The following is a 13,025-nucleotide window of genomic DNA, read 5'->3' as shown; positions in this document are numbered from 1 at the left end:
AATCAAAGAAAGGAGGAAAAAGACACATATACAAGAAATATTTATAGCATCTTTTTTTTTTTGTGATGGCAAAGAACTAGAAACTGAGGGTGTTCTGATCAACTGGGGAATGACTGAACAAATTACAGCATATGAATTTGATTTAAAAAAAAATAATGTTGCATTGTAAGAAATGATGAAGAGGATGGTTTCAGAAAAATCTGGGAAGACTTGTATGAACTAATGCAAAGCAAAGTGAGAAGAATCAGGAGAACAATTTATATAAGAACAATATTGTAAAGGCAAAGCAGTTTAAAAGACTTTAGAATTCTAATTAATAAAATGAAAACCATAGTTCCAGAGGACTCATGATGAAACATGCTACCCACTTCTAGAAAGAGAGGTGCTGGATTCAGACAAAGATTGAGGCAGAAAAGACATAGATATGAATATAGATATAATACACACATATATGTATCAAAGTACAGACTAAGGCATATATATGTATATAAGTGCGTGTGAGTAACATGGCCAGCATGGGAATTTTTGTTTACCTGTACATGTTTGTAATAGGTTTTAATTGTTTTCTCAGTGGGAAAGAGACAGGAGGCCTTTCATGATTCCATCAGAATGATTTTGTATATATTTTCGCCCACTCACATATGTACATATTGCCTTCTCAGAAAAATGTAAATTCTCTGAGGAAAACTGCTTTGCTTGTCTTTGTAGCACAGAATCTCATGATGGCAGATATAAATACTTGGTGAATTATAACAAATGCCACTATTTCTAGAATTAAGTTATGAAAATAGTTGAAGTGTTTGAAAAGAGGGTGTTACTACCCATGTCAATGGGGTTAACTCATTTTCCAAATGCTTGGCAATCTCCAAGCTAAAGAGACCAGAAAGGCACTGTCTGAACCAATCCTTACATCTTGTGATGTGAAATCTAACCTCTTTTTTTTTTTTAAATCAACTGCTTTATTAACTTCTAGTTTACATCATTCATTTCTGGAAGGTTTTGAGTTACAAATTTTCTCCCCGTTTTTCCCCTACCCACCACCTCAAAATACCAATCCCACTGGATATCCCCTCCTCCAATCTGCTCTCTCCCATATCTTCTCCCATACCCCCTCCAAATGTCCAGTAGGGCAAGGTGGGTCTCTATGCCCCAGTGCCTGTATATCTTATTTCCCAGTTACATGTAAAATAATATTGATAATAGTATATATACAATTTTTTTAAGCATTTGATTTTAAAACTTTGAAGTCCAGATTCATTCCCTTCCTCCCTCGTCACCCACCCTTACTGGGAAGATAAGCAATTCAGTATAGGTTGTACATGTGCAGCTGTGCAAAATATTTCCATAGTGGATATATTGTAAGACTGACTGTATTTCCCTCCCTCCTATCCCACCTCACACTTATTCTATTCTCTACTTTGATTCTGTCACTTTTCAAAAGTGGGTGCTTCCAACTTCCCTCCTCCCCAACCTGCCCTCCCTTCCATCATCTCCCCTCTCATTCCCTTCCCCCCTACTCTCCTGGAGGGTGAGATACCCTATTTGGTGTGTATTTCATTCCCTCCCTAAGCCAGGTTCAATGAGAATAAGGTTGACCTATTCCCTTTTGCCTTCCTGTTCTTCCCCTCCATTGTACCCATTTTCCCTTGCCTCTTCTATATGAGTTTATCCCATTCTGTCTCTCCCCATCTCTTCTCATTATATTCCTCTCTCACCTCTTAATTTCACCTTTTAAGTATTATCCCTTCCCATTAAATTGGTCCTGTGCCCTCTATCTACCGTGTTTCCCTGATAATAAGACTATCCCGAAAATAAGCCCTCCCCTTACTGTGTAAGATTCCTCTAAAATAAGCCCTCCCCCGAAAATAAGCCCTATTGAGATTGCTACTGTAGTGAAGGTGATCCCCTGCGCTACAAGCTACATTACGGTACCCTCTGTATGCACCATCCCCCCCCCCCGGGTGAAACGCACGCTGCGCTCTGAGCTGCATCCAATCAGAGCTGCAGCAGTGAGCGTGTCATCCTGTTCTTCCCCAATGATTTGCTTGCTGGCGCCATTGAGAGCAGTGCCGCGGAGGAGAGGTGAGGTATGTAAAAAAACATAAAAACCCGGTATGTAAGCGGGAGTGAGGGGGCATGATGGAGGATAAAAAGGGCATGATGGAGGAAAAAAGAAGAACTCAGGGGGCATGATGGAGTGAAAAGAAGGACTGATGGTCATAATTTTATTATTCTGTCTGTTTTGACCCCCACACATGAGTACAAAAAGGAAGAGCTATACTGTTGAGTATAATAAAGCAATTGTAGAGGAGTCACATGTCATTGCTGTCAATGTTCATTAAAATAAGCCCTCCCCTGAAAATAAGCCCTCTGGTGTTTTTCTGTCCAAAAAAATTAATAAGACAGTGTCTTATTATTGGGGAAACACAGTATGTATACCTGTACATATATATATATACACACATTCACATATGTATTCATGCACCCACATACCTTCCTATATAGACATATATATGTATGTGTATGTATATATATATATATATATATACACATATATATATTTCTATTCCCTTTAATTATTTTCATACTGAGAAAAGTTTCATAAGTTACAATTATCGTTTTTCCATGTAGGAATGTAAATAGTTCAAGTTTCATTAGTTCCTTATGATACCTTTTCCCTGTTTACCTTCTCATGCTTCTCGTATATGAATGTCAAATTTTCTATTCAACTCTGGTTTTTTCATCAAGAATGCTTGAAAGTCCTCTGTTCCACTGAATGACCATATTTTCCCCTCAAACATGATACTCAGTTTTGCTGGGTACGTGATTCTTGGTTTTAATCCCAGCTCCTTTGGCCTCCAGAATATCATATTCAAAGCCCTCTGATCCTTCAGTGTAGAAGCTGCCAGATCCTGTGTTATCCTGATAGTGTTTTCACAATATTGAAATTGTTTCTTCCTCACTACTTGTAATATTTTCTCCTTGATCTGGGAACTCCAGAACCTGGCTATAAATGTTCCTAGGAATTTTCTTTTGGGGATCTTTTTCAGGAGGTGATCGGTGGATTTTTTCAACCTCTATTTTGCCCTCTGGTTCTAAAACATCAGGGCAATTTTTCTTGAGAATTTCTTGGAGGATGATTTCTAGGTTCCTTTTTTGATCATGGCTTTCAGGTACTCCAGTAATTTTTAAATTATCTCTCCTGGATCTATTTTCCAGGTCAGTGGTTTTTTTTTTCAATGAGATATTTCACATTGCTTTCTATTTTTTCATTTGTTTGGATCTGTTTAATAGTATCTTGATTTCTCATAAAGTCATTAGCTTCCATTTGCTCCATTCTAATTCTGAAGGAATGATTCTCTTCAGTGAGCTTTTAAGATTCTTTTTCCATCTGGCAAATTCAACTTTTTAAGGCATTCTTCTCCTCATTGCCTTTTTGAGTCTCTTTTGCCATTTGAGTTAGTCTATTTTTTAAGGTGTTATTTTCTTCAGTCAGGTTGTTGACTCTCATTTCATAATTTTCTTGCATTGTCGCATTTCTCTTCCCAATTCTTCCTCTACTTTTCTTATTTGGTTTTCAAAATCCTTCTTAAGGTCCTCTGTGGCCTGTAACCAGCTCATATTTTTCTTGGAAGCTTTTGGTGCAGGAGTTATGACTTCACCATCTTCCTCCTGTTCCATACTTTGATCCTTTTTATCCCCAAAACAAGAGTGTAAAGTTGGATTGCTCTGCTTGGTTTGCTTCCTTTGCCTGCTTATGTTGCCACTCAATTACTTGACTTTTGAGCTTTCTGCCACAGTAGGACTCTGCTACCAGACAGGGGACCTTCATCCCAAACACTGGGGTTTTCTCAGATGCCGAAGGTATTAGTTGGGTGCCCTCTCTGAAGCCTCCACACACTCTGGCAAGCTTGTCACATACCCCAGGACCTCCACCCTATACTGCAATCCAGATCCAACCAGGTTAAAGCAAGAGTGATTACCCCTCAGACTGTTCGCTTGGTCCCCCTACAATCTGCACGCCAGGAGCTGAAGCAGTCATGTGGCTATGGCTGCATGGCCACTGCGCCTCAGCCACTTCTTGCCCTGGGCGCAAAGGCCAACCACACTCCCACACTATTGGATCCCAAAGTCCACACTGCACTGACCTCTCACTTTGTCCTTAGTATCTATGGGTTAATAATTCTGGAAACCACCACAGCTGCTGGTGATCTGAAGTCCCTCCAGCCAGCGGTTCATCAGCTACCCTGAGGCTAAAACCTCCGGCTCACATGGGGCTGGGGCTCCTCTCCCAGAGAGCACTGGTCTGGCTACTTCCTGCTGGTCTGCCAGGCTTAGCTGGGAGACTAGCTTATCTCTGTCATTTTGTGGATTCTGTAGCTCCAAAGTTTGTTCAGTCACCTTTTACATGAATTGGAGTTGGTGGGAGCTGGAACTGTGTGGAAGTCCTGTTTCTATTTTGCCATCTTGACTGAAATCTGACTTCTTGATACCTTTATGACTCTTGGACTATTACTACACACGGACCAGTGCAAAAAATGTCATTTAAAAAGTAGACCCACGCAGTGAATAGAACACTGGCCCTGGAGTCAGGAGGACCTGAGTTCAAATCCAGCTTCAGACTCTTAACACAAAAACTAGCTGTGTTACCTTGGGCAAGGCACTTAACCCCAACTGCCCTCCCAAAAAAAGGCAAAAAAAAAAAGTAGACCCAGACTAAGCAGCTGATATCATCTGATCAACCCAGGAAATGGGGAGCAGAATATGAGATACTTGAAGTATCCTATTTGGTTTAGCTCTACATAAAGCTAAGGGAGTTACTCATTGCCAAGTGTGAATAATTCCAAGTTAACAGTCAAGGCTTTACTGTGTCTGTATGGTATTATCTGCACAGATTCTTTATTTAGCCTGAATTCTACCAATGGCAGAAGATAAACTATTTTGGATTAACAGAAATAGTACAGATAGAAAAGTGGCAGGCTAATTTATTCTTAAAGCATTTCAATTGACACTGATATATTTCACCTCACTTAGTTGGGAGAGAGGCTCCATGGTAGGGCCAGGTACTGTCTCTGACACATACTAGCTGAGAGGCACTGGGCAAATCACTTAACCTTTCAGTGATTCAGTCAACTAAGACTAAAAATTGCAGAGAAGAGCATCATCCTATATTGGCAGAGGGACTTTCCTTACCTAGATGTTTCATACCCTACTTGTACAGATGGATATAAAATCTGTGTCTCATACCTCTACAAGAAATGGGGGAAAGTATTTTTAACCACTAATCAATGACCAAAGGAGGACTTCCTTTTTATATACTCCATTCCAGCACTTAGCACAGTACCCAGCACGCAGGGACAAAACAAATGCTTATTGGCTGACTGGTTCCATTTGCTAAATCAGCATCCTAGTTAATAGTGGGATGGGATTGGCCTCTTCTTTTTCTTCTTAGAGCCTGATGTGGTACTTCATTTTGTATTCTGTTAAATGCAAACTGAAACAGTTGTACAAATTTCTCCAAAAGCTCACTACACAAAAACTGGAAAATCCAGATCAAGTATAGTTTCAATTTTCCCTTTCCTTAGTCCAAAAATGCTGGACTATGAATCTATGCCTAGGAGTGGTATAAAATGAAATTTGATCAGACAGGATTCAGATCAGCACTGCTAAACCATTGAACAACATGGGAAAATATAAATGCATTGTCTCACACAGATCAACAACCAGTTCCTTGTGCAGTATGCTATTTTTAATACCACAAATACAGCTATTACTTACATGAAAAGTTTCAAATTACCTTAGTATTCATAAAAAGTAACCTTAACTATTGTAATAGGTTTTTATTCTTTCATAAATTCCAATTGTTTTAACTTTGGAGATGTTCCTGCTTTCTCATGTTCTATATTCATTGTTACCACTCTTTACAACTATGGTCTTTCTCTTTCCCTCCCTTTTAAATAAATCTCTCTCTGGCTCTGGATTGTTTTTGTCTCTCTCTCCTCCCCTATTCCTGGAGAATGGATCTCCCTTTCTCACTCATGCCTGGCCATCCACTGGTTTGAACAAACACTCCTTTTTCTGCATGAAAACTCTGACCTGCTCCATTTCCAACCTGGACCAGTTCACTCTCCACAGCCATATGGCCCCACACTCCCCAGGCTCACCATACTGATCCCTAATAGTGCAGACCCCTGATCAGCCTGAGCCCTACTACAACTCAGTGCTCTCCTGCACCTCCTGAGCACATATGATCCATCAGCCTCAGCCTCCCCAGTCTGCAGGATTACCAGTGTTTACCAGGATTACCACATCTGGCTATCTATCTGTCTTTTCTGGTGAATTTTCAAGCATACAACAGAGTAACATATCTCAACACTAATTTTTTCCCTACCCAAACATTTTCTAATTTAGAATTTCAGATATACTGTCCTTTCAGTATGCAATCAAGCTTCTTCAAATCAAATGTTTTGGTAAACTGAAAAATCTCCCTTTCTCTCTTTGAAGTACAGTTGACCCTATCTGTTATACTTTATAACTTTTTTAAAAGTGCAAGCTAACCACCTAATGCCACATATTTTCCGTAGGTAGTAATTATATTTCAGGAGAGATGATCTATCCAAATCTGGGTAACAATGAGCTGTGTTGTAACGTGTGAAAATTGGATTCCAGTTTTAGCATCTATCATTTTTCTTAGTGTGTACCTTGGTACGTTTTCCAGATCACAAGTACAGGTAGTTAAGAGCTATTGCTTTTCATCCCTGGACCGCACTTGATAACCTAGCATGTGAGAAGGAAGATTTATTGCTGATAGCGACTTTGTTTAGTTGATCAGCTAGTTCCCTATCCTTGCTAGGTTACAATTTCCAAGGCTATGATGATGTAACTTTCACTGAGAGTAACATAGGAAGAGATACATCAAAACATCTAAGCATGGTATTAAAGCACTGGATTTGGAGCTAGAGAAAGTAGATTCAAATCCTGGGTCTTGACACGTACTAGTTGTGTGACTTTGGGCAAGTCTTTGCCTCTCTGGATCCCTCATCTGTAGAGGGAGGGGTGTTGGGGAGGTTAGGTGATGCAGTGAATAGAGTACCGGCCCTGGATTCAGGAGGACCTCAGTTTAAATTCTACCTCAGACACTAAACACAAAACTACCCGTGTGACCTTGGGCAAGTAACTTAATCCCAGTTGCCCTACCTTCCCCCTCCAAAAAAAAGGAGGGGTGTTGGCTCTGATGATCTCTAAGGTCCCTTCTAGTTCTAAATCTATAATTCTATTATTCAAAAAACAAAGTACATAAAACTTTGATGTATGTGTCACTGGCCATATTTGTGGGGAAACTAGCTTTAGTAAGAATCTATAATTTGGCAGCAGTCTCTACCTGTCACTTCCTCAAAGAGTTACTATAAATGAAATATTTGTATCTGGCTAAATAACATAGTTAAATTAAGGCCAACCGATGAGTCCCATCTCATGTGTTCTTTGACTACACGATCAGAACACCATTTTCCTTTTTCAAGCACTGCTTTCACTCAAAACCATGGGGTGACAGAGGTTCTAACCTGCGACTGCTTTATTGTGGCTATGAACAACACAAGAGGTTAAGTGATTTGCTCAAGCTCCCAAAGTTAATCTGTATCAGAGGTGAGATCTGGACAATGGTCTTCCTGACTCCAAGAGGCATTTTATCCACCACCCTATGCATTTCTTCTTTCACTCAAATTATGACAAGCAATTGTCAATAAGTAAGAAGTTAAATGAGAGTAGATTCTCTCTCAACTTCTGTCTTACAAATAAATGCTTCTGCATTGGCCATCACTGGGATATTAGGTGTTTACGTCACTCTTCTATCCATGACAACTCTCCTTTTCTTCCTTCTAATACTATGGTTCTCAAACTTTTCTATCCTCCAAACACACAAGGACCAAAAGGTCCATGGACTTCCTCACCTGTTTGCTGCTTCTAATAATTTCATCCCCCAAAATTGATGTTCCCTCCAAAATTGTTACTGATGCCAATGCAGCCACTAACGTGATCATAATTTTAGAGCTGGACATATCCTGAGCACATTTTAATTCACATCAGGAACAAAAACCACAGGAACTGTCATATCATAAGCATCAACTATAAAAGAAACTACTCTGCAGACCATCAGAAGATCATTTGTTGACCTAATCTTTAATGAAAGCCCTGGTTCCTACAGCTTTGATACCGAGAGTGAATTTAAGGGTGACCCATTGAAAGCTTAGATTTTATTTGCTTAAATGCTCGACTTCCTTTTTTCCTGAGTCACCATAAGCTAGAATCAATCAGTTCCTTGTGGGAGCAATGTTGGCAAGTCTTCTCCCATCCACAATGGCCACCACCCAATCTGACTCAACTGGCAGTCACCCTTCAGAAACAATAGAGCACATTCTTTGCAAAACCACAGGAGATAGTAGTAGCCCCTGTGTCTTCTCCAGCACTTTCTGCCAATTATGTGCTTCCCTGGGATGTGTACCCTGGTTTTAACATGGCACAGATCCAACATTCTAAGTTTTCCTATTGCTCTGGCTGATAAGTGGAACTAGGGAATGATATGTTAAATGATGAGGGGATCTACAGGTGTGGGGGTCCTGTATGCTAAAATATTTTTGTTTCCCTGATGAAGCATAGGTGAAGAAACTGAAGAAGTAATTTTCTAGTTCTTAGAAAATTAAAGTCAATAAATCAGTCAATCAACATTTATTAAGTGCTACTATGTGCTAGGCACTATGTCTAAGTGTACAAAAAAATGCAATGGACAGTCCCTGCCCTCAGAAAGAAAAAGAAATGAAAAAAGATAAGGGCTTTAGGTCACCAAGAATTGTTCTGGAAATTTCCTAATGCTTAATTTAGTCTGTTAACCTGTATCAACCCAAACCAAAGCCTCTAGGTTTTACTATGTGGGTGTTTCTTACAAATAATAATGATTAAGCTAAGGAGTCACAGTTCTGGTATAGTTTACAATTTCTAATTTAAGAAAAGATCCTTGACCACAGAAAAAACTATAAAAATAATAGTTTGACCCAACAGTTCTATTACTGGAAATAAACCAAGAAAGTGTTATTAAAACAATTAAGTAAGAACTCTCTGTTCAAAGGTTTTCACAGCAGAATTATTTGTAAGGGAAGCAACCTAGATATTCAAAAAATAAGGGAAAGGCCAAATAGCTTGTGGTACATTAATGCAATGGAAGACTGTATGTAATTCAGACTGACAAGTATGAGGCTTATAATGAAACCTGCAAAAACTTTGATGAAATAATGCAAAAAAGGAAAAGCAGAACCAGAAGAAGAGAGTATACAATATCACAAAAGAAAAGAAAAATAAATTATAATGAATGGACAAAGAGTTCTAACAGAGTCCTCAAGGGAGAGCCTGAAAAGTGATGGTATTTGATGCTTTGAAATTAATTTAAATGTCAATAGTTACAGAGCAAGTGTGATGAATTGTACTGATGTTCAATATTAGGTTTGTAATAAAGCATTTTTTTTTAAACCTCAGTCGGACAGCAGAATCACACAAAAGTTCTTAAGTGAATGATTGGTCTAGTATGGGCTTGGCTATAGTTAATGAGTTTCTGAGCCAGAAATGAAAAAAAGGTCAACCCGTTTAGCCCAAAAATCTAATGATGCATGGTACATCACTCCTGCTGCTATCTCCAGGCTCTACCCAAACTTTATCTTGCCAGCCCCATCTCTGACCCATTTTCCTTGTTCACAACAGATAAAAGGAGAAGTGATTTGACATCATTCATTTTTTTCTTAGGGAAGATTCAATATTCTGAATTACCCAACCATTACATTTACTAAGTAGAATTCTTCATTCTTTTTTATGACTAGACTTAAACCTGCAATTCCTACTCCTGCATCTGCAACAGACATCTAAAGGCTGTTGATGCTCATTTCCCTAAAATTTTTATCCTTTACCATGTTTACCATCCTTGGGCAATTCACACTCTGTGACATGCAAAATGCACTTCCTTTAGACTGTTTTTAGATAGATTCACAAAGCCTTACTTAAATTGCTTTAAAGACAGCAATAGAAGAAGGGGAGAGGGAAATCATAGCAAAATCCTAAAGCATGCTGGAGTGAATGGAAAAGACTGCAAGAGGATTGTTCCAACATTTACTTTAACAAACATTTAAATCATTATTCCCTGAGAGCACAGAGTCAGCTGCTGGGGGTGACAGAAAACTGAAATAAGATCCAGTCCGTGTCTTTGTGAAACTCATGATACAGAAAAGGAATATAATATATGCACAAAAAGTCATAATCCAAAGGGATATGTGACAGATACATGAGAAAGGTATAAGCCAAGTGCTTTACTGCTCTGAGGAGGTTTGGGAAATACTGACAAAATCAGGGACGGCTTCACAGAGGAGATGGCATTTGGGAGCAGGTGGGCCAACCAACTCTGCAAGGGCAGAACTAAGTATCTTTGATTTCCATACAGTGCTAGAAGTAGTTCTGGAACATAGTGGATTTAAACTCTGTATTACAATTTTTAGTTGAAAAGCACTGTTCCAGGGCAGCTAGGTGGTACAGTAGATAGAGCACTGGTCCTGGAGTCAGGAAGATCTGAGTTCAAATCCAGCCTCAGCCACTACCTGTGTGACCCTGGGCAAGTCACTTAGCCCCACTGTGTAAAAAAAGAAGAGCACTGCTCCAGGAAGGGAAATCATTTGCTAAACCACAGGCTGGCTATAAGTCATTGGAACACAGAATGTCCTTTCCAGAAGGGACCCTAGAAGTTGTCTAGTCAAACTTCCTCATTTTACAGATTTATATATTGAGACCCAGATCCCACAAGATCCCACAGATCCCACAGATGGCAATGCCCAGGACCGAGGACTCCTCTAACTTCAAATCAATGTGCTTTCAATTATATGATGATGCCACAGAGTGGAAGGGCAAAAGCAAAAGCATCACCACCTACAAAATAAACTCTTTTATCAATGACTAAGTGCAAAATCACCAGTGTTAGGTTTTCCTTAGTGGAGGGAATTAGAGAATTATGGCCAATGCTGGAAGAGCATATACTTGCATACCCACAGAGGAGAGGGGGATTGGTGGAGGCTTATTCCTCCAGGCTCCATTCTTACCTCTTCTTTAGTGTCTCTGAAGGAAGCATTTAAAGTTCCACCTCTCCTAGGAATTGGTGATTTGGTCTCTTCTTGCTGCCCAAAGAGCTCTTCAATAGTCTTTGTGTCAATCTGGTACTTCTGTGGCTGTCTCGCAGCAATTGTCCAGATGTTGGTCTTGCCCCGAACTTGCTCTTCAGGAATTGTTTTCCAAAAAAAACTCCTCATTTTCTTTTTCTTACTGAGGGGGCCATGTCCATTCACATAAGAAGGAGGTAGTCCTGGAGGGGGTGGTGGTACAGGGGGACCCCCTGGAAGGGGTGGTGGGGGAGGAACAGGAGGACACCCATTGTCTGGACATGGCAAAGGCTGAGGGGGTGGGGGTGGTGGAGGTGGTGGTGGGGGTGCTGTTTGCCCAATCATTAATCCAGCTGCAGCAGAGAGATCCCCATTTTCTTTTTCACTGGCCAAGGAGACACAATTCATAACATGCATGGTACTGTAGCCTTGAAGGGAGATAATTTCTTGGCTCTCCAGGAGCAGCTTGAAACATCAAACAATGGAACCGCCACTCCCGTCATACTCTTCCAAACTCTAATCAACTATCCATGAGAAAACACAAGTGTTTCGAGTCATCTTCCAAACCTGCAGCAATAAAAAAAGGACTGTAGTCAGTGCAAGAAAAGGTTTTAATGACAGCTCCCCCCTCACACCCACTCAGAAGAAAATGTATGCCCTCCCCAAACTAAGTGTCATTAAATTGACACCAAAGTCTCTGATGATCAACGTCCCAAATTGCCAAAAGAAATATGTAAAATAGGAATAGTAATTCCCTAGATGTGAACTGAATCTAGTTCCCTCGGAATACAGCCAAAGGTGTTGCAATGAATTCCATTTACTCATCTATTACTACTGCACTTAATCAATCAACAAATAGTTACTGAGTGCCTCTGTGTGTAGGGTCTATTACTCATCATATAACTTACTTGTGCTCGCCCATCTGCTCCAGAATTTTAGGGAAGGTATGTAGGCCCTGGACCTACAAAAAAGTTCTGCTTTCCAATATGTATAGATAGCAGTTCCGCCATAATGACCCTTGGGAAACATGGCACCTTTAACTAGTATGCAAAAGACTATATATACTGGGTTGGAAAGCTCTAAAAAACAGCCCAGTTTAGTTTCAAAGGGCCAGTCTTATTATACTTATTCCAAGCCCACATAGCCCAACATTCCCTTTACCCATCTAGGTCTATGAGAAGAGATCCAAATCTAGTCCTGGCTCTTTCCCTAGATAGTCCCCGAAGACCTTGAGCTACCTCAGGTTTTCATCTTTAAAATGAAGTGTTAGTACCTTCTATGTCTAAGGTTCAAATCCCTGTCCATTCTGAGGTTCTATGATTCAAGGGCATGATTCTACTATAAACTTTTAGGATCTACCAGGATGCTTACATCCTGGCACTCTCCCTTCCGGTTGATAGTATTTAAATACTCAGAAATATACTAGATATTCATCTATTTTTTTTTTAATTATTAACTATCATTTTTAAGGAACAATGACCCAAAGATTTTCAAGTGATCAGGACCCTGACCTCAAAAACCTTATGATCTACTTGCAGGGGGAAGTAGGAAAAGGGGAAATGACTGTTGGGACAAGAAAGTACGTATTCAGACAAAGGGCTGTGGGAATATTTGAAGAAGTATAAAATATTTTCAGTTAATTGGAACCAGGAAAGGCTTCACAGGAGAAGTATCATTTAAGACAATTCCAACACAAAAGAAAGATTCCATAAGGCAGAGATGAGGAGAGTGTACACTTCTAGGCACTAGTAATGGCTTCTGAGAAAGTATGGCAACAGGAAATGACATGATGAATTTACAAAATAGCTTAAGGACCCAGTATGTCTAGAATACAGAGTGCGT

The 13,025-nt window shown here is 39.8% G+C and overlaps 1 protein-coding gene across 5 annotated transcripts in view; it reads right to left on the bottom strand.

The window, feature by feature from the left end:
* Nucleotides 1-13,025, bottom strand: part of FHDC1 (FH2 domain containing 1) — a 60,879-nt gene that overhangs the window by 39,650 nt on the left and 8,204 nt on the right. For all 5 annotated transcript variants that reach the window (XM_069105564.1, XM_069105562.1, XM_069105565.1 and 2 more), the window contains exon 2: nucleotides 11,127-11,750. In XM_069105564.1, coding sequence (XP_068961665.1) covers nucleotides 11,127-11,600 — 474 coding nt within the window. In that variant the 5' untranslated portion in view covers nucleotides 11,601-11,750. The remainder of the gene's footprint in view (nucleotides 1-11,126; nucleotides 11,751-13,025) is intronic.

This window comes from Petaurus breviceps, unplaced genomic scaffold, assembly GCF_028583685.1.
Source record: "Petaurus breviceps papuanus isolate PSGF00001 unplaced genomic scaffold, PetGlider_PUasm1.0 76, whole genome shotgun sequence".
Lineage (NCBI taxonomy): Eukaryota > Metazoa > Chordata > Mammalia > Diprotodontia > Petauridae > Petaurus > Petaurus breviceps.
Note: the sequence above shows the minus strand (reverse complement) of the source record. Positions and strands in the feature narration are given on the sequence as shown.